This window comes from Ceratotherium simum, chromosome 28 (genome assembly GCF_057802395.1).
Source record: "Ceratotherium simum simum isolate JZ-2026a chromosome 28, ASM5780239v1, whole genome shotgun sequence".
Classification (NCBI taxonomy): domain Eukaryota; kingdom Metazoa; phylum Chordata; class Mammalia; order Perissodactyla; family Rhinocerotidae; genus Ceratotherium; species Ceratotherium simum.
The window spans coordinates 16,716,129-16,739,165 of NC_141927.1; the positions used below are offsets into that span (position 1 = coordinate 16,716,129).

At 38.6% G+C, this 23,037-nt stretch overlaps 1 protein-coding gene across 4 annotated transcripts in view; it reads left to right on the forward strand.

Annotated features, from left to right (window-relative positions):
• The window catches only part of SNX25 (sorting nexin 25), a 129,803-nt gene that overhangs the window by 27,028 nt on the left and 79,738 nt on the right, over positions 1–23,037 (forward strand). For all 4 annotated transcript variants that reach the window (XM_087418360.1, XM_087418361.1, XM_087418362.1 and 1 more), the window contains exons 2-4: positions 2,624–2,708; positions 15,428–15,644; positions 21,941–22,113. In XM_087418360.1, coding sequence (XP_087274486.1) covers positions 2,624–2,708; positions 15,428–15,644; positions 21,941–22,113 — 475 coding nt within the window. The remainder of the gene's footprint in view (positions 1–2,623; positions 2,709–15,427; positions 15,645–21,940; positions 22,114–23,037) is intronic.

Genomic DNA, 23,037 nt, shown 5'->3' on the forward strand with positions numbered 1-23,037 from the left:
GCAGCCCGGGTTCGGATCGCGGGTTCGGATCGCGGGTGCGGATCCCGGGCGCGCACTGACGCACCGCTTCTCCGGCCATGCTGAGGCCGCGTCCCACATACAGCAACTAGAAGGATGTGCAACTATGACATACAACTATCTACTGGGGCTTTGGGGGAAAATAAGTAAATAAAAAAATTTAAAAAGCACTAGAATTTTAAAATGCCTCTTGTGTCCTCAATTTTTTTCTTTCACAAACTAAAAAATTTATTTTCAGTAGAATATACTGACCGTTTAATTTTATAGCAACCAACTCAGAGACCAGAAAATAGCTTTAAATAGTTGAGAATATATTTCTTTTATGCATTAAATGGCTTGTGTCTGTAGGATTGTGATTATTTAAGGTTTTTTAAAAAAATTATTCCTTGGGAAGGTGTTGAATGTTGTATTTGTAGCATAGAAGAATTCTTTTCTTTCATGAGTGCAACATGTACATCTTAAGGCTTTTATTTCAGCTAAGGGATCTTAAAACTGTGGCTTTTTGTTTGATTTTAATAACAGTCGGCATGAACACGGATGACACTCTTGACCCATGGATAGTGTGAAACTGAGTCAAGGACTAGAAATTCTCCACGCCCAGTTGGGTGGCCCAGGGCAATGGGCTTGATTGCAGCTGTGCTGGGGTGGCCTGCCCGAGAACAAAGTGATGCGATAGCAATATTGGCCATTTAGATCTCCTTAGTGACGTGGTAATGCTAGTCACGCCCTTGTATTATTTCCTGTGCACAAAAAGGTACTCTACGTTTTGTTAATATCAGTTTCTCTTTATCCTCCCAAACTAAGTAGGCCTGGTTACATTATACATGCTTTTGATCATTTTGGTATGTGATCAATTAAAAAAATTTTCTCTTGAATGTAGTCTTACTAGCCAGATAGTGAGATTTTAATTGTGTACAGTGTCTCTCCCTATTTTTTTTTTTTTTTTTTTTTGCCAAGCAGTATCTTTTTACAATTAAATTTTTTTAAACTTGCTGTTACACAGACATACGGAATAAGAAGTTAAAATCCTATGCCCCTGCCTAGAGGAAACTGTTTTTAGTAATTTGGTGTATGTGCTTCCAAACATTTTCCCATCATGGAAAACTTTCTATGAAGGTTTATGTGCCCCTTATTTCTTCTTTTTAATGGCTGCATTATATTCTAAAGGATGAATGTATCATAGTTTGTTAACTCTTTGACTATTGGTATATATACACTTGGGTTGTTTCCAGTTTTCTGCCCTTGTAATCAATAAAGCAGTGAAATTCCTTATACATATACTTTTTTGCATAGTGGAAGTATTTCCTTGGATAGATTCTTAGGAGTGGGATTGCTGAATGAAAAGATAGTGCATTTAAAATTTTGTGATCTGTGGCTCAGTTGCTTTCTTAAAAGCTTGTAGAAATAGACATTTCTCCTAACAATGTGTGAAAATAACTATTTCCATATATCCTTACCAACATTAGATATTCTGAGTCTGTCCCCTGCTTTGGCAGTCTGATGGTATCTCATTGCTCTAATTTGCATTTCTCTAATTAAAAAGGAGGTTGCGTTTTTTTTCATATATTTATTGGTATTTGTTTATCTTTTGTGATTACCCTTTCAGTTTCTTTGCTTGGTTTTCTTTTGAGTTATTTTTCTTATTTTAGGAGCTCTGTATATATTAAAGAGTAGGACTTTGTTATGTATGTTGCAGATAGTGTCTCCTAGTTTGTCATTTATATTTTATAGTGTCTCTTGTCAAACAGGAATTTTCTATTTTATATAGTCACATTTGTCAGGTTTTTTTTCCTTCATAGCTTTTGGATTTTGTGTCTAATTTTAGGGAGACCTTTTCCATCCCAAGATTGTACACAGCTTCTCCCTTGTTTCCTTTGAATACTTTTTTAGTTTAGAAATGTTTAGCTCTTTAATCTATTTGAAGTTATTTATTTATGTATAAATTGTGAGGTAAGACTCTAACCTTTTTTCCCACATGAATACCAAATTATCCTAACACTATTTATTCAAAGTCTGAGTTTTCCTCATTGATTTCAAATTCCTTCTTATGTTCTTAATTCTCATATATAGATGCATGTGTTTTTGTACTTTCTACGTTCTACTGATTTGTTTATTCTTACACTGGCATCATATTGTTTTGATATCTGGAAGGGAAAAACAATCATTCCTTGGGGCCGGCCTGGTGGCGTAGTAGTTAAGTTCGTGCACTCCACTTCGGATGGTTGCAGTTCACAGGTTCGGATCCTGCACAGACCTATGCACTGCTCATCAAGCCATGCTGTGGCAGGTGTCCCACATATAAAGTGAAGGAAGATGGGCACGGATGTTAGCCCAGGGCGAATCTTCCTCAGTAAAAAGAGGGGATTGGCAACAAATGTTAGCTCAGGGTTAATCTTCGTCACCAAAAAAAAATCCTTCCTTAATTCTTTTTTTTCAAAAATTTCTTAACTAACCATAAGTATTTATTTACTTTTCCAGAAGAGCCTTATAATCTGTAAAGCAATATCTTATTGCTTGTTTAGATGATATTTCATGCCTTTGGTTTTATTTTTATAAGCAATTTATTCATTCAGTAATCTGTACTTTTTTTTTTCTTCTGTTTCAGAGTCCTGTGTATGAAAACTCACATGAGTCAGTTCAGTCTAGAAGGGTAGTAATTTCTCATAATATGGACAAAGCTCTGAAAGAAGGTAAGGATTAAATGAGAGTATATAATTACCATGTGAAGCGATTTATTATGTTTTAAAAGGAAAATAGTAATCTCTGGCAAATTTACGCTTCTTGTCTGTGTGTAGCATTAGGAATTTTTCTCCATGGATTTTTATTTGATGACTAAATAAATACATTTATGTTTTAGTTGAATGAATGGGATTTAAACATTTATTAAGTAGGAATTTCTGGGTCACATGAAGCTAGCCAGCCATATGGAGTTAGTTCCACCATATGAAGCAAGGATCTGTTTTCTGTTACCTCAAATAGGTCTCAAGAAGTATGTTTTTCTTTTAGTTGTAACCTAGAGAAGGTATGCTGGGGATAAATACACTCAGACTCACTCATGGACAAACCAGTTAACCAAATTAAGGGATATGGGTCACTCTTAGCAGAAGAAGGAAGGATGAGCAGGTGAAACTTGTATTGAGGAAGGTTGGAGGGGGGATTGTGGAGAGTACAGTATTATATGTCTAGAAATGGGAATAAGTATAATTACAAATATTAAAGTTTAAAAGAGAATATATTTTGATCAAATTAAAGTTTAAAAAGACTTTTAAAAGCAAATTTCTAAAAACACTGATAGTTTCAGTTATATGTGCAGAAAGAAAAAGTCCAAGTTTTTCAGGTGAAAATACATGGTGTTAGATATGAAGTTACGAGAGAACTAAGTGACACTTACATAAACAAGTATGTTTTACTTGTCATAGTTCACCGAAATCACCATATTAAAATTTGAAGATGAGGACTGTGTAAGTACGGAGACAGTTTGAAATTGTGTGGATTCACAGAACTTTAGAAGTTTGGGGACTCTAAACTTTTAAAATATTTCTATTATATTAGTAGTTAAAGTACAATGACTTTGCTAAAACTTACTGGATTTAAAATTTGACTTTTATCCATAATCTAAAAATCATGGTTTTAAAAAGTAATTCTTAATTGCTGTTATTGAGGTGAAATTTACATACTTTGAAATGCACAAATCTTAAGTGTACAATTCAGTAATTTTCAGAAATGCATATAACCATGTAATCACCACCCCAATCAAAATAAAGAACATTTCTCTCATCACAGAAAGTTTGCTTCATGTCCCCCTCTAAGCAAAACCCACCCTCCGTTGCTCTAAGTTCTATCACTATAGATTAGTTTTGCCTGTTCTTAAACTTCATAGAAATGCAATCATACAGTATATAGTCTTTTATGCCTGGCTTCTTTTGCTCAGCATAATGTTTTAGAGATTTATCCTTGTTATGTATATCAGTTCCTTCTTTGATTGCTGAGTAGTATTCCATTATACTAATATGACTGTGTCACACTATATTTATCCTTTCTCCTTTTGGACATTGGGGTTGTTTCTGATTTTTTGAGACACAGTGAATAAAGTTGCTAAGAACAAGTATTTTTGTGGACATGTTTTCATTTCTCTTCAGCAGATTCCTACGAGTAGAATTGCTGGATCATAGGGTCGTTGTGTGTTTAACTTTATGAGAAATTGCCAAATAATATTCCAAAGTGATTGCATCTTTTTAGATTCCCACCAACAATGTGGAAGTGTTCCAGTTGTTTTTACATCATCACCAACATTTGCTGTTGTCATTCTTTCTGTTTTAGCCATTCACATGGGTGTAAAATGGAATCTTACTGTGGCCTTAAATTGCATATCCCTGACGACTAATGGTGTTGAGCATCTTTTCATGTGATTATTGACCGTTTCCAGATCCTCGTTTGTGATGTGTCTGTTCAGGTCTTTCTTTTTGTAACTTATTATTTAACCTATAATTTATTTGTAAGAGTGTTGTTTTTTTTTTTTTTTTAATTTTATTTATTTATTTATTTTCCCCCAAAGCCCCAGTAGATAGTTGTATGTCACAGCTGCACATCCTTCTAGTTGCTGTATGTGGGACGCTGCCTCAGCATGGCCGGAGAAGCAGTGCGTCGGTGCGCGCCCGGGATCCGAACCCAGGCAGCCAGCAGTGGAGCACGTGCACTTAACCGCTAAGCCACAGGGCCGGCCCTGTATGAGTGTTTTTAAAAATATATTCTGGATTCACATCCTTTGTTAGATATAGGTATAGCAAATATTTTCTCCCAGTTTGTCACTTGCCTCTTCTTTTCTTTTTTTTTTTTGTGAGGAAGATCAGCCCTGAGCTAACATCCAATGCCAATTCTCCTCTTTTTTGCTGAGGAAGATTGGCCCTGGGCTAACATCCATGCCCATCTTCCTCTACTTTATATGGGACGCCACCACAGCATGGCTTGACAAGCAGTGCGTCAGTGCACACCGGGATCCGAACCTGCGAAATCCGGGCCACCGACGCGGAGCGCGTGCACTTAACCTCTATGCCACTGGGCCGGCCCCTCTCTTGTTTTCTTAATGTTGTCTTAGAGCTAAAGTTTTTAGTTTTTTTTTTTTTTTTTTAAAGATTTTATTTATTCATTTTTTTCCCCCCAAAGCCCCAGTAGATAGTTGTATGTCATAGGTTCACATCCTTCTAGTTGCTGTACGTGGGACTCGGCCTCGCATTGGACGGAGAAGTGGTGCCTTGGGGCGTGCCCGGGATCCGAACCCGGGCCGCCAGCATCAGAGCGCGTGCACTTAACCGCTAAGCCATGGAGCCGGCCCATAAAGTTTTTAGTTTTGATGAAGTCCAATTTACCAATCCTTTTTTCTCTCTGTTTTTTAGATGGGATAATTTTTATTCATCTGTCTTCAAGTTCACCAACCCTTTTTTCTGTCATTTCCAATCTCTAGTTAAGTGCATCCAGTGAATTTTTTATTTCAAATGTTGTACTTTTCATGTCTAGAATTTCTGTTTGGTTCTTTTTTGCAGTTTTTGCTTCTTTGCTGAGATTTCCCCTTCTGTCACTTATTATCACCATCTTTATCTTTAATTTCTTGAACATATTTATAATAGTTGCTTTAAAGTTCCTGTATGCTCATTCTAACGTCTGGGCCGTCTGGCAGTGGGTTTCTATTGATTGCTTTTTCTCTTAACTGTGTGTCACTTTTTTGTGTTACTTCTCAGGTCTAGTTATTTTTGATTGTATACTGAACAATGTGGATGCTACTGTCTAAACATTCTAGATTCTATTATCTTCCTCTGAGTGTAGGTTTTTGTTCTAGTATGCTGTTTAATTTCTGGCTGATCACCTTGAAGATATTTGATTTTATACATTTTTTTTAGGGTGGATTTGTTTGGATTTTGTCCTTAGTCTAAGTTGTCCTATGTTCTGGGGCATAGGCTTAACTCCTCTAGTTTATGGTCCTTCCACAGTTTCAATGGAAAGTCCATGGTCACACCTCTAACTTGGCAGGACTCCAACTCCAAACTCTGTCTCCCTGTGGTGGACAGCAGTCAGACTATCTGCTTAGCTCTTTCAGCCTTCCAGCTGCGGCTTTCCACTGGTCTCCTTGTAGTAGTCCCTTCACATGTGTGTAGTTCAGAGTCAGCAATGAGTTTGAGAGTTTGTACTCAGGTTTTGTGGCTCCATCCTTTTTTGGTATTTCTCTCCTTTCTTTCCAGCTGCTTTGGCAGTTCCTAACCGTTTTCTGATATCTTAAGAAAAAAAAAACAACGGATGTTCAGTCTAAGTTCAGACTGCCTTGTGCCTCTAGGACCGCTGAGTGCCTTCAGGGGAGAGTTGTATAAACATGGATCATACCCAGTGCTAGTCCCTTCTTTCAAGGGTAGATTTTCCTTCACTTTCTACCAACTTTGGTTGCTCTCCAGTGCCTTTAAATAATTCTTTAATATTTTTTTCCAGAGTTCCTAATTTTTTTCTATAGGAAAGTTAGTCTGATGTAAGCTATACCACTATCCCTGGAACTGATATTCTCTTTTTTTTTTTTTATTATTTTAAATTTTGGTAAAGTACACATAATGTAAAATTTACTATCTTAATCATTTTTAAGTCTACAGTTCAGTAGTGTTGAGGACATTTTTATTGTTGTACAAAGTCTCTAGACTTTTCATTTTGCAAAATTGAATGTCTGTGCCTGTTAAACAGCACCCACTCTCCCCTTCCTCCAGCCCCTGGTAACCACCATTCTACTTTCTGTCTCTATGAATTTGACTGTAGGTACCTCACATAAGTGGAATCATACAGTATTTGTCCTTTTGTGTTTAGCTTATTTAGTTAGTATAATGCCCTCAAGGTTCATCCATGTAGCATGTGTCAGAATTTCTTTTCTTTTTAAGGCTGATTAATATTCTGTTTTTTGTATATACCACATTTTGTTTATCCATTCATCCATCAGTGGACGCTTGGGTTGCTTCTATGTTTTGGCTATTGTAAATAATGCTGGTATGAACGTGGATGTCTCTTTAATTTTTTAAGATTTTGAAGTTTTTCTGCACTTAGACATCACATGTTTATCAAGCATGGACCAATTTGTTTCAAAAATATTTATGAAAAAAAGACAGGATAAAAGCTGAGGCCTACTTGACAAAAAACAGAAAAAACAAAAAAACAAAAACCATATCATCCTCAGGTTAATTTCTTTTTTTTTTTTTTTAAAGATTTTATTTATTTTATTTTTCCCCCCAAAGCCCCAGTGGATAGTTGTGTGTCGTAGCTGCACATCCTTCTAGTTGCTGTATGTGGGACTCGGCCTCAGGATGAACGGAGAAGTGGTGCCTCGATGCACACCCGGGATCCGAACCCGGGCCACCAGCATCGCAGCGCGCGCACTTAACCACCAAGCCACGGGGCCGGCCCATCAGGTTAATTTCTGTGCAATAATTTATTTCGAAAGGAAAATATTATCCAGAGCCTTTGGGTTAGAGATTTAGTTAATTACACTTTGGTGCAGTAATTTTTTTCTTTTTTTTTTTTTAACCATATACTCAATGTTTACAATTTCCTGTCCTTTGTTTTAAGCAAAGTGATGTCCAAGGAGGTTGAACATTATATCATCTACCAAAAGGAGAGCTAGAGGCTGCTATGAATTTGGTTATTGGGAGAGAAATGGATGCGTTTCACAGTAGTTGTTAAAAACAGCAACAGACTAAAACCGAAATTGCCTTCTAAAAAATTTGGACATTTAATTTAATGAAGAATTAGAATCTAGAAATGCATGTTGAGAAGGCTAAGAGGTTTCATAAGCATTTAGAAAATCTGTAGTGATTAAAATTTGCATCTCTGGAGTATTTTAATTTACATTTCTAAACCCTGGCACCAGTATATTTAATTGAAATTCTGAATATTATTAGCTAGCTGTAGTAGACTTGTACTGATAAAATTGAGGATCTCTTGGTATGCATGCAAAATTTAATAACAGGGACACTTGTAAAGGCTGCAGTAGTTTGAGTTCAGTTGATATGAAATGCTTATGAACTACTTATTTAAACATTTCCCCCTGAAGTTAATTTAAACTAGGTAACATCACTCTACCATTTTATCTTTATATATCTATTTTACTCCTTTTAGAATGTATAATTTAAAAATAGGTTTATTACAAGAGTTGAGTAAAATACAAGGCCTGTGTGTATATCTATGCGTGTATAATGTTCATGTGTGGATTTTTTTGTTGTTGCTAAAGTGTGCTTGTGTTGTATCTCAATATAAATTAGGATTTGTCCTAAATCTTTAGAGATTGAATTACAAGGAAGAAAGAAGTAATACTCAAAAATGTAGGGCAAAATGATACAGATAGGCTTTCTGTGGAGCAATAAGAATTAATAAGGCTACAAATGCTGGAGGTTGCATGGCATACCCGGGGAAGGTGATTAAAGTATATTATTACTGTGTTTTGTTAGCCAGTTTCAAATATAAAAAAATGATATTTTAGCAGTTTAGATATAGTATGAATGAACTGTATGTCTCTCTGAGAGGTCAGATCAGCCATCCTTCTATACCAGATGCCCTCAAAAGTTTCTCCTAAAGTTACATTTCCTGGAAAACTGACAGGAGATTAAAAAAAAAGACTTTTAAAAATATTTTTGACTTATATTGAATCTCAGGTCTATAGCCTAGTTTTCCCTAGGCTACCCTGAATTACGTTGCTAATGTGGACCAGAGAATTTAATTCAGTCATTACTGAGTACCTGCTATTTGCTCAGAACTTGCCATTTAAGCTCTTGAATTGAAACTACAGTTCTTTCTGGGGCCGGCCCCGTGGCTTAGTGGTTAAGTGCGCGCGCTCTGCTGCTGGCAGCCCAGGTTCGGATCCCGGGCACGCACCGATGCACCGCTTCTCCGGCCATGCTGAGGCCATGTCCCACATGCAGCAACTAGAAGGATGTGCAACTATGACATACAACTATCTACTGGGGCTTTGGGGGAAAAAATAAATAAAATTATTAAAAAAAAAAAAGAAAATACAGTTCTTGGTAAGATTTTATCATTTTTGGAGTATTGGGGATACTGACCTACTGACCTCAGAACTTTGTTTTGTAAGATACTGTCTAAATGTCTTAGAAACACCATTACTTTCATTACTTTCTGTGGTCTTCACAAAGGCTATTAATGTTACGTGTACATTTCAAAGTGAAGATGTTTCTGTCAGTTTTGATTGGCTCTTAGTACTTTTCTGAATTTCACTGGTAAATGTGCCCGTAAGTAAATTGTCCAGGTTATGCAAAAGGCCATAACTTGAGAACAATCACGATAACAGAAGATATTACAATGTCATTGTCCAAGTATAACAAAACTTTTAGTTTCTTTGGAACATGTCCTAGATAAGGTGAACCTGTTGTGGTAATCTCTTTTACTAGGCTACCTCTGTGGCCAATTCCAGAGGATGTTAGGCTGTTCAAGAATTAGATGCTGACACAGAGGAAGGAGAGCTTACACTTGAAAGACCATGACTTCTCCCACCCCTTTAGGCTCAACTCATCCAGTTCATGACTCTTTACCCAGTGGTATGAAATATGTATACTTGTTTTGTTGAATGAGTGACTAGATCAATCAGTGACATCAACTAATAAGCCCAGATCTTCCCAGAAGCTGACTTTCCTTCCGCACACAGATAGTAATTATTAATTGCATTTTAAAAACTTTGCAAATCATAAAGGGCCATCTGTATGAACAATGGAATTACTGTTGTCTTTATTATTACCGTTAATGCCAGTTCCTGATTGCATGAGGGCTATTTCTTGGTTCCGAGAGACTCGGGTCATGGACATTTATGACCCATGGGACTCGACCTCTTGGGCAGGGAAGAGTGTACCTCTGAATTGCTCTGGGGAAAAGGCAGAGGTGGAAAAAATGGCTCTCTTTATACTTTTTACTTAGTTTGAGTCATTCCTTATTCTGAAAATTTATAGAGATTACCTAGCATCACATTGTCTAGACTAACATGGTAGCCTTTTAACTGGTCTCCTCCCTTCTAGTTTTTCTCCACTTTGTTACCCTAAATCTTCTTTTCAGATTAATCTGACTAAAACTAAAGTTCTAATCATCTGACTCCATTCCCTGTAATCTTCAGTGATTCCCCTTTACCTACTTATCTCCTTGAGAGCAGTCCAAGAAAATAGATGTATTTGAGTGGTAATAGCACCTGAATTTTTGTTGGCTGTTATTATGCCTTTAGAAGAAAGACTCTGCTTGGCAGTGAGGGTAAGTGTTCTTTCATGTCTCATTGTGGTTCCATTACGTTATTTATGCTTATTTCTTAACAAAGACCATAAAATAATTTTATGAACGTGAATTCTCTATCTCCTTAAATTGACCCATAAGGGTATATTTTAAAACATTTTGTTCATATGTGTACTGGTGTAAATGAGTGTTATGTAGTTATATAATACATGTTTAGAATCATCGCTTTATTTTGTGCTTTTTATATTTGTTATATTTGTATGATACTTATCTTGAAGAAGGGTGCTGATGAGCTGTCAATAGAAGATATACCTGGCGCTAACACATATTTCTGTTACTGAGTACAGATTTTTGCCGATATTCATTTTTACCAATTTCTAACCAAAACGTATTATCAGAGGAGGATTTTAGAGCTATATTAATTAGCATATACAGTGTGGTTAACAAATGCAATGGGACATTATATAGGTGAATATGCCCTTCACATTAATCCTTTAGCATGCCGTAAAGATCTTATTTTAAAAACATGAAGTCTCTTATAATTTCTGTTAGTTTCCTGCTATAATTTGAAATGTTTAACAAAAGAAAAAATGCTTCTGTTTTCCAGGTGTTTTGGGCTGTGGATTTATTTACTACTGGTTAAAAATTCTGTAGCATGAAAACTTATAGTTTAATAAAAGAGTAAGAGAGAAAGAACTACAGATAAACGAATCAGCAGGGTTTTGGTGGCCAGGTGGCTCTCACCCTACTCTTGTTGCTTGGCACTGGGATGTCCAGATGTCCTTTATAAGGATATAAAGGCCTTACAGACAAGGGCCTTTAGGGGTCGTGCAATCCAGCCCACCATCTCAGGAAGCAGTGTTTTCTGTGTCTTCCTTGTCCATTGGATATCCTGCTTGTTTGAAAGTTTCTCTCGATGGAGCGTGGAATGTTCACCATCTAATGTGGCAACCCCTTGAGTAGCTTTAATGTTCTTATTCAATTCCTCTTGTGCTGAGCGGAAAAAACTTCCTTGTGACTTCTACCCATTGATCCTATTTGTGCCTTCTAGGGCAGTTTTTAAAAGTACAGCCTTTTGCATATCTTTTCATATAAATATATTTTAAACAATCTGGCTATCCAGTGGACAGGGAAGCTATTGAGGTGTCTCTTGTTTCTTTTACTCTTGTGACTTTTGTTCCTCCTTCATGCAGGACTACAGTGTATTGAGTAGGAAGAATGTTTAGCAGTTAAGAGACTTGACTTAGCCACCTATTTGACTTTGAGCAAGTTTCTTCACTTATTGGAGCCTGAATTTCTTTTTTTCTTTTTCTTGAGAAAGATTAGCCCTGAGCGAACATTTGTTGCCACTTCTCCTCTTTTTGCTGAGGAAGATTGGCCCTGGGCTAACATCCGTGCTCATCTTCATCTACTCTATATGGGACGCCGCCACAGCATGGCTTGATAAGCAGTGCATCGGTCTGCGCCTGGGATTCGAACCTGCGAACCCCGGGCTGCTGAAGCAGAGTGTGCAAACTTAACCGGCACACCACCAGGCCCGCCCTGGAGCCTCAGTTTCTTGAGGGGATGAAACTCAATTACTCTGTGGGAACCATGGTCTATTTGTTGCTGGTAATTGAGGTTGTAGGATTGGCCCATTCCTGTTTTTGCCGTAATTTCTTACATCTGGGTCAGAAACCATTTCTGCTTTCTTCTTAATGGCATAGTCCAATTAGGGATGAGATGTGGCTACTTTTTGCAAAATCGAGACAACGTAGCAACCATTTGTTCAAATTAATATCTGGAAGTGAGCAGAAAATAGCTGAACGTCTTAGGAGATGATTTGTTTGTTGGTTTTGCCTTTTCTCTCATGTTCAGTGGTTAGTGATGTGGAGATTATTCCACCTTACATACTAGAAGCCTTCTATAAATACTTATTTAATGAATCGTGAAAGATTGAGGTGGTACCATTTTTTTCTTTTCAATGCCTGCCTCTTAGTCTGTGGCAAGTAGTCGTTCTCAGCTATAAGGCTCAGTTATCTTAAGTATCTTATCTCCACGACTAAGGCCAATGGAATCACTTTGAGGATTTATCTAAACTTTGGTATATGTGTCTGTGAACAAAATTATTGATACTCTATGTATGTTTTTGAGCTACAAGATTTAAGATGCTATTTTGTAAATTGTTAATAATGGTGCATTCCAGAAATTCTGGAAATGTGGAAAAGCATTGGATACGCTTTCATCATAGATGTTCTGAGACGAAAGCCATCACAGAACATTAAAACAAAATGGTGCTCCCTTTGACCTATGGGCTTTTGCCCATGTGTGGTACCTTCACATAGGGTGACTATGAATCCTGAGCTGGAGATTCCATTTGTTACTCAGTTTTCTAAGAAACATGACCTCTCTCCCCCTTGGTGTACAGTGGCCAAGTTGATTAAAAGGAGCACCAAATTCTAGGGTAGAAAATTATTTGAGAATATGGGTTAGTCGTTTGTGTGCCTGGTGTGAAATAAGTCAGGATCACAAGTTACATTTTGTTCCTCAGAATTCCAAGGGATGAAGCAGTGTGCGGACAAGCCAAGCAGAGCAGGAGGGCAAATTATTTATTTGAAACAATGTATGGTCACATTGAAATTAAGCCAAATCAAGTGGTGTTTGAAAAGAGAAAAGCCTTGAGAAATAAGCAGTGATTAAAAGAAAAAAAAGCCTAGGTATCCTTGAGCTGGACTGGATTGAAGAGGAATGTACGGCGAAATGTTTTTCTCCCTTGGGGCCATCGCCACATAAGCCCAGTAACATTTTTATCTTTCAAAAGACCTAATTTTTTGCAAAGATCACGTTGGCTTCCGTTTCTCTCCACGTGGACTTGAGCTGCCCCGTACAACATGGTAACCATGATACTCATGTAGCTCTTGAACACCAGAAATGTGGCTACTTCAAATTGAGATGTGCTGAGAGTATAAAATATACACCAGATTGTGAAGACTTAGCATGAATAAAAAGCAAAATATTTCATAATTTTTAATATTGATTGTGTATTGAAATCATAATATTTTGATTATGATTTGATAATATCATAATATTAGATAGCTATAATAGCTAGAAATATATTATTAAAATTAATTTCATCTGTTTCTTTTTCCTTTTTAATATGGCTACTAGGAACTTAAAATTACACACGTGGCTCTCATATTTCTGTTGGACAGCACTGGTCTAGAGCTAAAGTTTTCTAGTTCTAAACATAGAACTGATCCAAAGTTAAGAAAATAGAAGTGGTCAGCCACGGATGCTGAGCCTGGTGTCACATGTGACATATGGGATTCTTCCTGCAATGGTTGGGGTCTCGTTAGGAGACAGAAACCACACAGTGATTGAACAGGGAAAGTTTAAAGAATTATTAACATGGGGTTAACTACTGAGAGAGAGAGAGAACTCTAAAGAATATAGGAAGAGCACATGATGGGAGCAACTGCTACCTCCAGGGCTGAGGCAAAGCACTTTCGGAAGAGAGAAATTTGGAGGAGGGTTCTTTCTTCACCCCAGACCTGAGATCTAGGCCTCGGTGGAGAGGGCACAGCCTTGGCCCACTTGATGATGGAGAAGTTGGGGGAGATTCTGCAGGCTGGGGGAAGCCACCCACAGGGTGCCAGGAGATTTCTCTGGGAAGCTGCCCTCCGGGTGCCATTGGAACTTGCTGGGGGTGAGCACCATCCAGTGCCCCACGTGCTGCTATCCACTGCAGGTTGCAGGAACGGTCAGAGCACAAAGGAACCAGGAAGAGAAGCCCCTTCCTTCTGCACGCCCCTCCAGCATCCTCTACTGAAAAAACTTAACATTATGCCAGTTGATGAAGAAATGTTGACAGGGTCCAGCTCCACTATCATAAAGCAGGGCAAAAAAGGATGCATTTGGAGCTGAAAAGAAATAAGTTGATAACTGTCACTGTGTAAGATGCTCTATTTTTTAAAAAAAATAAGATAGTTTGGTGTCAAGACATAGGGCTACCACACCCACACCCCAAACATTCTAGTTAGATGAAAATCTTTCATTTTGTTATTTTATTGAGGTTAACACTGGTTTATAACTTTATGAAGGTTTCAAGTGTACAGCATTATGATTCAACATCTGTATATACTACAGTGTGTTTACCACCAAAAGTCTTGTTTCCATCCGTCACCATACAATTGACCCCCTTTACCCATTTTGCCCTCCCCTTCTGGTAACCACCAATCTGTTGTCTGTTTCCATGAGTTTGTTTTGGTTTCATTTCTTAGTTTGTTTTGTTTTTTATGTTCCACATATGAGTGAAATCGTACAGTATTTGTCTTTCTCCATCTGACTTATTTCACTTAGCATAATACCCTCAATGTGCATCTATGTTATCACAAATGGCAAGATTTCATCTTTTTTATGGCTGAGTGGTATTCCATTGTATATATGTCTTCTTTATATATGTGCTTTAAAGAAGTACATCTTCTTTACCTGTTCTTCTGTTGGTGGGCACTTAGGTTGTTTTCATATCTTGGCTATCATAAATAATGCTGCAGTGAACATAGGGGTACATATATCTTTCTGAATTAGTGTTTTTGTATTCTTTGGATAAATAGCTAAAAGTGGAATAGCTAGGTCATATGGTAATCCTATTCTTAATTTTTTGAGGATTTTCCATACTGTTTACCATAATGGCTGCACCAAATTTACATTCCCACCAGCAGTGTGCAAGGATTCCCTTTTCTCCACGTCCTCTCCAGCACTTATTTCTTGTCTTTTTGATAATAACCCTTCTAATGGGCATAAGTTGATATCTCATTGTGGTTTTGATTTGTATTTCCCTAATAATTAGTGGTGTTGAACATCTTTTCATGTACCTGTTGGTCATCTGTATGTCTCCTTTGGAAAAACGTCTATTCAGATCCTCTGCCCATTTTTTTATTGGGTTGTTTGTTTTTTTGTTCTATGAGTTCTATATGTATTTTGGATATTAACCCTTTATCGAGAGAATCATTCATTTTAAAAGATTTTAGGAAAGAGTATGTCTTCTCTTGTTTGCTACTGTCTTTATATTTTAAGCAGTGAAAATATTAAATAGCAAGTGGCCAGTTTCCAGTAGAAATGTTGTCTTGGTGTTTGCTTCTTTCATCTAAGTTCTACTCATTGCTTTGTTTATTCCTGGTAGTGTTTGACTACAGTTACAGAGATTATGTTCTGTCCTGGTATGGAAACCTCAGCAGAGATGAGGGACAGCTTTACCATCTGCTCTTGGAAGACTTTTGGGAAATTGCCAGACAGCTGCGCCACAGACTGAGCCACGTGGATGTGGTTAAAGTCGTCTGCAATGATGTTGTAAGAACTTTACTCACTCATTTCTGTGACCTGAAAGCTGCAAATGCCAGGTAATTGTTATAAACAACCCTTCCTCCTTTTTTCACATTAAAATATTTTTACTGAGTAGGGTGTACGTCAAAACAAAACTCGAGCGTATTCTTCATCTTGCTGACAGTTAGCTGGAAATGTAGACAAATTGAGGGGGGATAATTATGGTGTTCTGGTAGAATAGGGCTTCTTAAATAACTTGCTAATGCAAAACTACTTTTATAGACTTGCTTAATTTTATAAATAACGTAAACAGTGAAATGAATTTTACTGAGCCAGCACTATCATGAACTTATTTCTAGTGTTATGGGTACTTAGAAAATTTAAATATAGTGTTATATACTGTGAAGAATGTCAGTGAGTTTACAATTTTTAGAAAAGTTTAAATTTTTTGTTTCTTTTTGTGAGTCCTGTGTTAAGAGCTCTGTTGTATCACAAGATCTGAAAATCGATTTTTATTTATTTTTTTTGTGAGGAAGGTCAGCCTTGAGCTAACATCCATGCCAATCCTCCTCTTTTTTTGCTGAGGAAGACTGGCCCGGGGCTAACATCCGTGCCTTTCTTCCTCCACTTCATGTGGGACGCAGCCTCGGTGTGGCCTGATAAGCGGTGCATCGGTGTGCGCCCGGGATCCGAACCCGGGCCGCCAGCAGCGGGCGCGTGCACTTAACCGCTACACCATGGGGCCGGCCCCTGAAAATCAATTTTTAAAAGGAACTTAATATTGGAGTTTATGGGCTGTAATTAGAGAATGTGGAAACATGCAATGTGAAAAAAATTGTGAAAATTGCTAATATTAGGCTTGTTAGCCCTTTAGACTGTTACGTTGACAAGGTTTGTCTGTGCCTCTGAGGTGACTCTCTGCCTTTGGAAGAGAACTTAACAGGCCATTTCTGTGCTCATAACCAATTCTTACTTTCTCAGTTCGCTGATAGGATCTTAAACGTATGTCTTACTCTTGAGTGAGTGCGAGAGTGATGAATGATAGCGCTTCTAACTCGTGCGTAAAAAGTCGTCTTATTGAAATGAATAGCCTTCTGCCTGTTTGGATCTGGACTCAGGTGGGGCTCCCTACAGTTAATGTGGCCTGTTCTCACTGATATTATTCCTCATTACTATTCCTCTACTTTCAGGGAAGAGAGAAAGTATTTAAAAATAACAGAAGAGGGTAGTTAAGCACTGGCATCCTTATTGAGCAAGTGGCAACTCATATTCTCTTCTGAAAAGTCCTGTTGTGTGAACTTATCAGAAAGCAGTCCGTGTTCTGCCCTGGGATGTTGCTCAGCGACTTGGCTGCTAAGTGTGGTTGTGCAGCCACAGCTCTCCATTCTCCGATGCCTCTTGCCGTGAATCGTCTTCTCTCCCCATGTCTGCCTACCTCAGGCTTATGAGGCCAAGATCCACAGAGCCATCATATGCCTATTATTTTCCAGTTTGCTGCCCCCAGTGTTTTGCAAACTTTTTAAAAACTGTGACCCATAGTAAGAAATACATTTTGTATTGTGACCCAGTTTCATACAACAATACTCATTACCTCTGATAACTTTGATATTTTTTGTTCTTTAACATTTTTTAAATGAGTTTGAGACTAAATTTTATTTCATTCCTGTGAGTCACAACCCATAGTTTGAAAAAATTATGGTAGGGCAGTGGTCTCAGATTTTGTGGTCTCAGGATCCCTCTATACTAGTAAAAGTTATTGAGGACCTAGAATAGCTTTTGTTTGTGTAGATTGTATCTTGTGGTGTGCTGCAGCCAGCTTGTACTGGTTGGCAAGAGCTGATTGTGCACATCGCTTCCCAGCGCTGAGTTCAGCGGTATCACGTCTGCAGCTTGTAAGTGGCCATGGTGGGCGTATTTACACTGTGAAATGGGCAAATGCTACAAATCAGAGCTTTTTTTCCCACGGAGAGCCAAGTGTTAAACAATTTAGCAGCTCACCACTCATTATATCTGTCAGTATTTACTGTATTAGATATTAAAACTAAGAAAGTTTTATTTATTTATTTATTTATTTTTTTTGCGAGGAAGATCAGCCCTGAGCTAACATCCGTGCTAATCTTCCTCTTTTTGCTGAGGAAGACCGACTCTGAGCTAACATCTATTGCCAATTCTCCTCCTTTTTTTTTTCCCCCAAAGCCCCAGTAGATAGTTGTATGTCATAGTTGCACATCCTTCTAGTTGCTGTATGTGGGACGTGGCCTCAGCACGGCCGGAGAAGCCACGCATCAGTGCGTGCCTGGCATCCGAACCCGGGCCGCCAGTAGCGGAGCACGCGCACTCAACCGCTAAGCCACCAGGCCGGCCCTAAACTAAGAAAGTTTTAAAAGTGTGAGAATACACAGCACACTTTCCATTAACCATCAGAGTGGTGATGTCATCACACATCATGTAGCCTCTGGAAAACTCCACTCTGCTTGTGAGAATGAGAGTGAAAAAGACAAATAACCTTTTTGTGTTACTATGAATATAGTTTTGACCTCACAGACCCCCTGAAAGGGTCTTGAGGACACTCAGGAGTCTCCAGACCACTCTTTGAAAACTGCTGTGTATAGAGGAAGTAACTTCCAGTAAGGAATTGTGTGAACTAATAAGGAAAGTGAGAGGAGTAGGCCTCTTGGGTGACCTCCCTAGAGTCTCGAAAACTTCAGCCTCTCCTTTCTAGTGTTTACCAACCCCTTGGAGCACCTGCTAGGTTGCTGTGCCATCTGTTATATAAAGTGCTCCTCAGCTCTGCCTGGTAGATACTGTCAAAGACTTGTTTTGAATTCAGCAGAAGCTCATTTTAAAAGAAAGCATTTAAATTATGGTCCGATAGAGGACAGTATTTTATTTTATTTTATTTTATTTTAATTTTTTTATTATTATTATTTATTTATTTTTTCCCCCAAAGCCCCAGTAGATAGTTGCATGTCGTAGCTGCACATCCTTCTAGTTGCTGTATGTGGGACACGGCCTCAGCATGGCCGGAGAAGCGGTGCGTCGGTGCGCGCCCAGGATCCGAACCTAGGCCGCCAGCAGCGGAGTGCGCACACTTAACCGCTAAGCCACGGGGCCGGCCCGAGGACAGTATTTTAAATCAGTGTTTTCTTCCAGTTAGAACACTGATGGATTTCAGTGTGGGAGAAGACCAAGTGGTTAGAGAAATTTGGTATTTTTGTGATTACCTAATTTCAACACGAGAATATATTTTTCATTGAGACATTTACCAGCTTCTGAAATTACTGCTGTTATGGATAATAGAAAAATATTATGGGTACAGCATCAGAATAATAGAAACAGAGAATTGATTCCATTTTAGAAACTCCTTCTCTTTGGGCTTCTAGTTTTCTTATGCCCAGGGTAGATTTATTTTACTGATACCTAGGCTATGCCTGGAAGCTCTGGTTGATGATTCTTATTAAAGAAAAAAATCTACCACTGTTCTCTGGGATAATGGGTATTTGAAGAAGTGCCAATAGGTCACTGGTGTTTTGCATATAGATGATCGTGCCCCGGAGGTGAACCCTGGAGAACCAATATCTGGTTATGCATCATCTTCTGCAAATCACACAGTGAGACTGGCAGGCAGTGCTTCTAGGTTTGATGGCTTTAGCTGTACTTGTCTGCCCCAGGTAAACAGTGTCCTCATCCTAGAAATCTCCATTGGTGTGCAGATATCTATTGGCTGCAAAATGACTTTGGCAGCCTGGGAAGCACCCAATTAAATTGGCCACTATCAGACAAGAGAATAATAAATTGCATTAATAAAAGCAACACATCCTCTGATTGACTGTCGCAATTGTGTGGAAGCAGCTTCTGATCAGCCTGTATTTATTTCCAGGCCAACATTCTGTTGCTGCTTTAAGCCAATCCAGATCACATTTAATTCTTGCCTCTGCTCCTTCTTCCCTTGTCCCATCTGTCTTGTTCCAGCCTGGTTCAGGAAAATCTAAAAATCATTGTTTTTATGCTGTTAAATCAATAGCATCTTTAATTTTGTAGTCTCCTTCTTAATAATCTCTGCATTTTGTTTACCAGTAAAGCACTGGCATCCTGGTTAAGGGAAAAGAATGTTGTTTTTTTTTGTTTTTTTTTTTTGAGGAAGATCAGCCCTGAGCTAACATCCATGCCAATCCTCCTCTTTTTGCTGAGGAAGACTGGCCCTGGGCTAACATCCGAGCCCCTCTTCCTCCACTTTATATGGGATGCTGCCACAGCATGGCCTGACAAGCGGTGCGTCGGTGCGCACCTGGGATCTGAACCCCGGCCGCCAGTAGCGGAGCACGGGCACTTAACTGCTACGCCATGGGGCTGGCCTCCCTAGAAAAAAATGTTTTTCTTCACAGATTTTTCTTCTTTATCTCTGAAATATTTTTCCCTTTCATCTTTGTAATCTCTGATTATGGTGTAGTGTGAAGAGTCTGACTTAAGAGTCAGACAGAACAGGACTTAAGGATTTTTCTGCCATTTGTTACCTCTGTGATTTTGGACTATTCAGTTAACCATTCAGATCCTTAATATTCTCATCTATAAAATGGTGATGATGCTATCTACTTGTCGGTGTAGGCGGGGAGATTAAGTATTAATTGCACATATGAAACTTACAAAAGGTTAATGTCCTTTTGCTCACTCAAGGTATGAGAACCCAGAGGTAAGTAGTAGGAATTGCAGTAAGCAAATAATTGATCCACACTGAAGAAGGATGCTGCCAGGACTGAGGCTACAATCCACCAGAAGGCTAGATGGACATCTCCTAACCCAGAAGTAGCCGTATGCTTCATGTTCCTTTCTTGGCTTCTAAAGCAATGCTTGATGTCCACTTACTAGAGGGCACCATAGGAATATCCAGCTCAGAGTCAGCAGAGGGTTCCAGAGAGCACTCAGCTTTCCTTTTACCGTAGATCAAACTTGTTTGACTAACTGTTTGGTCTTTGGCTCACTCAGAAGCTTTTCCCCTAACTCAGTTCTAGGCGGGAGAGGAACTTGTGGAAGTCTGGGGACCAGGCTCCTTTTATTTTGTGCCTTCCGTCGGAACAGAGAAGAGACTGTGTATACCTAGAGAGAGGTTTTGATATTATATAAAGAAGCTTCTCTTGTTAAAATGGATTTTTTGAGGGCCAACTTCCCCCAATAAATATCAACCAAATATACATTGTAGAATAAAGTTTTACCCTTAAAAGTGCTTGACATGACAAAGTAGGGTCTAATCTTACTATATTAAAATAGTAACTCTAGCTGACTGCATAGCTAGAGTTTAAAATGATTAAAGATGCCATTTTTTAAAAAGTCAGCATATATATCAGTGTATGTACAAAGGCTGACTCTTAAAATCTCTGTTCATGTTGTTGGCTTTGCATGTTAGGATTGAATCCCTCTTGCTTGTTGTAGAAGAGAAAGAGGAAACCTTTTTTTGGTGTTCATACTCTAGAAACTAGTCTTCAGTCTCTAGTCCAAAAAAGGAAAAATCCCAGCTAGCTCCTGGGAGACGCTAGTCATAAAGGCACCAATATGCATTTATTTGTTTCATTTCCTATGTGGCACCTAGTATGCTTCCATCCCCCTGTTTAGTGTTTTTTTCTTTTTCTTTCCAGTATTGGCCGTTAATTACTATAAGAAACCCATAAACTTTAACGTCTTGTCTGGAAGATATTAGAAAAATTAGCTTCCTAGTCTTTCTTAAATTGCTATCAAGAGATTGTGGGAAAAGGATATATAGAAAGTTCTACTTTTTACTTCTCTTTACTCAAATCCTCCAAATTGACTGTCCTGGGATGGTGATGGGGTCAGTGCTGACAGGGAGTCCGTGACTAAGGTTGGTAAGACTGGAAAATACTTGGGAGCCTCACGGAAGGCAATTTGCCATCCAGTTATGTAGCATCAAGTCGTAGACCCTCTCCTCAGTACAGATACCCAATAGACCTTTTATCCTGTGATCACCCAGTCAGGAGAGCTGGCTGGTGACCCTGGTTTATGCTTTGTTAGATTTTTTTTTTTGAAAAATGAAGCTGTAGATCATGTTTAAGAAGAGATCTGAGACTTAAAAATAATCTAGTTAAAGAAATACTCATACGTTTCTGGGTTGTTGCTGTGATTTGGGAGTGATATATAACTGTTGATGCTACTTAAGATTTGAAATCCTAAAAGGCCGTGTATTTGCATTTTTCAAGGTTAGTCTGTGATTGAGAATTATTGACTATTGATCTTGCTGAGAAGTGGCTGCAGTTATTAAAACCAATGTATTGCCCATTTGAAATATTTTTTACCTAATGGTATATAACCGAATTGTTTCTAGAGATTTCTTTCCTTTTCCTTCTTCATTTATTTATTTTTCTAGACATGAAGAACAACCGAGGCCTTTTGTGTTGCATGCATGCTTAAGGAACTCGGATGAAGAAGTCAGATTCCTACAAATGTGCTCTCGGGTTCTGGTGCTCTGTCTCCTCCCCTCAAAGGATGTCCAGTCTCTCAGCTTACGTATAATGCTTGCAGAAATTCTCACAACAAAAGGTAGACTTTTATAAGTAATTGGTGTTACTTATGTGATGATAATTGTGCAAACGAATGTGCTACACACTAATGTGATAACACATTATATGACACCCATGCAGACTTTGTATACTGTGGGACGTAAGGGAAAGACTGTCAAGTTTATTTATTTATTTATTTTTAAATTTTATTTATTTATTTATTTTCCCCCAAAGCCCCAGTAGATAGTTGTGTGTCATAGCTGCACATCCTTCTAGTTGCTGTATGTGGGACGCGGCCTCAGCATGGCCAGAGAAGCGGTGCGTGGGTGCGCGCCCGGGATCCGAACCCCGGGCCGCCAGTAGCGGAGCGCGTGCACTTAACCGCTAAGCCACGGGGCCGGCCGGGTAAGTGCGTGCGCTCCGCTGCTGGCGGCCTGGGTTCGGATCCCGGGCGCGCACCGACGCACCGCTTCTCCGGCCACGCTGAGGCCGCGTCCCACATACAGCAACTAGAAGGATGTGCAGCTGTGACATACAACTATCTACTGGGGCTTTGGGGGAAAATAAATAAATAAATAAATAAAATCTAAATGTCACTCAAACAAGGCATCATTTGGCCATACATGATAAACACATTTTTTTATATAACATATTGCCAAATGCATAGTCCATTCTGTTTATAACATATAACCAGTCCTCATGCTCTCCATAGGGAAGCATCCGTTTCGGATAGCTTTTGAGTTATCCTAGGCCGATAATATATGCATTAAAGAAAGACTATCTGGACTCAAACTCCAATGTGCACTTACTTAAAATACTTTTGCTACAAGATTCATTGATAATGCCTATACATAATTTTGTGAACTTGGAATAAATGAAAAAGGAACTGTACACAATGTAATGTGATTACTAGAACAGAGTATATCCAGGGAAATGCTTAGCCAGGGTAAGAAACGGGGAAGAA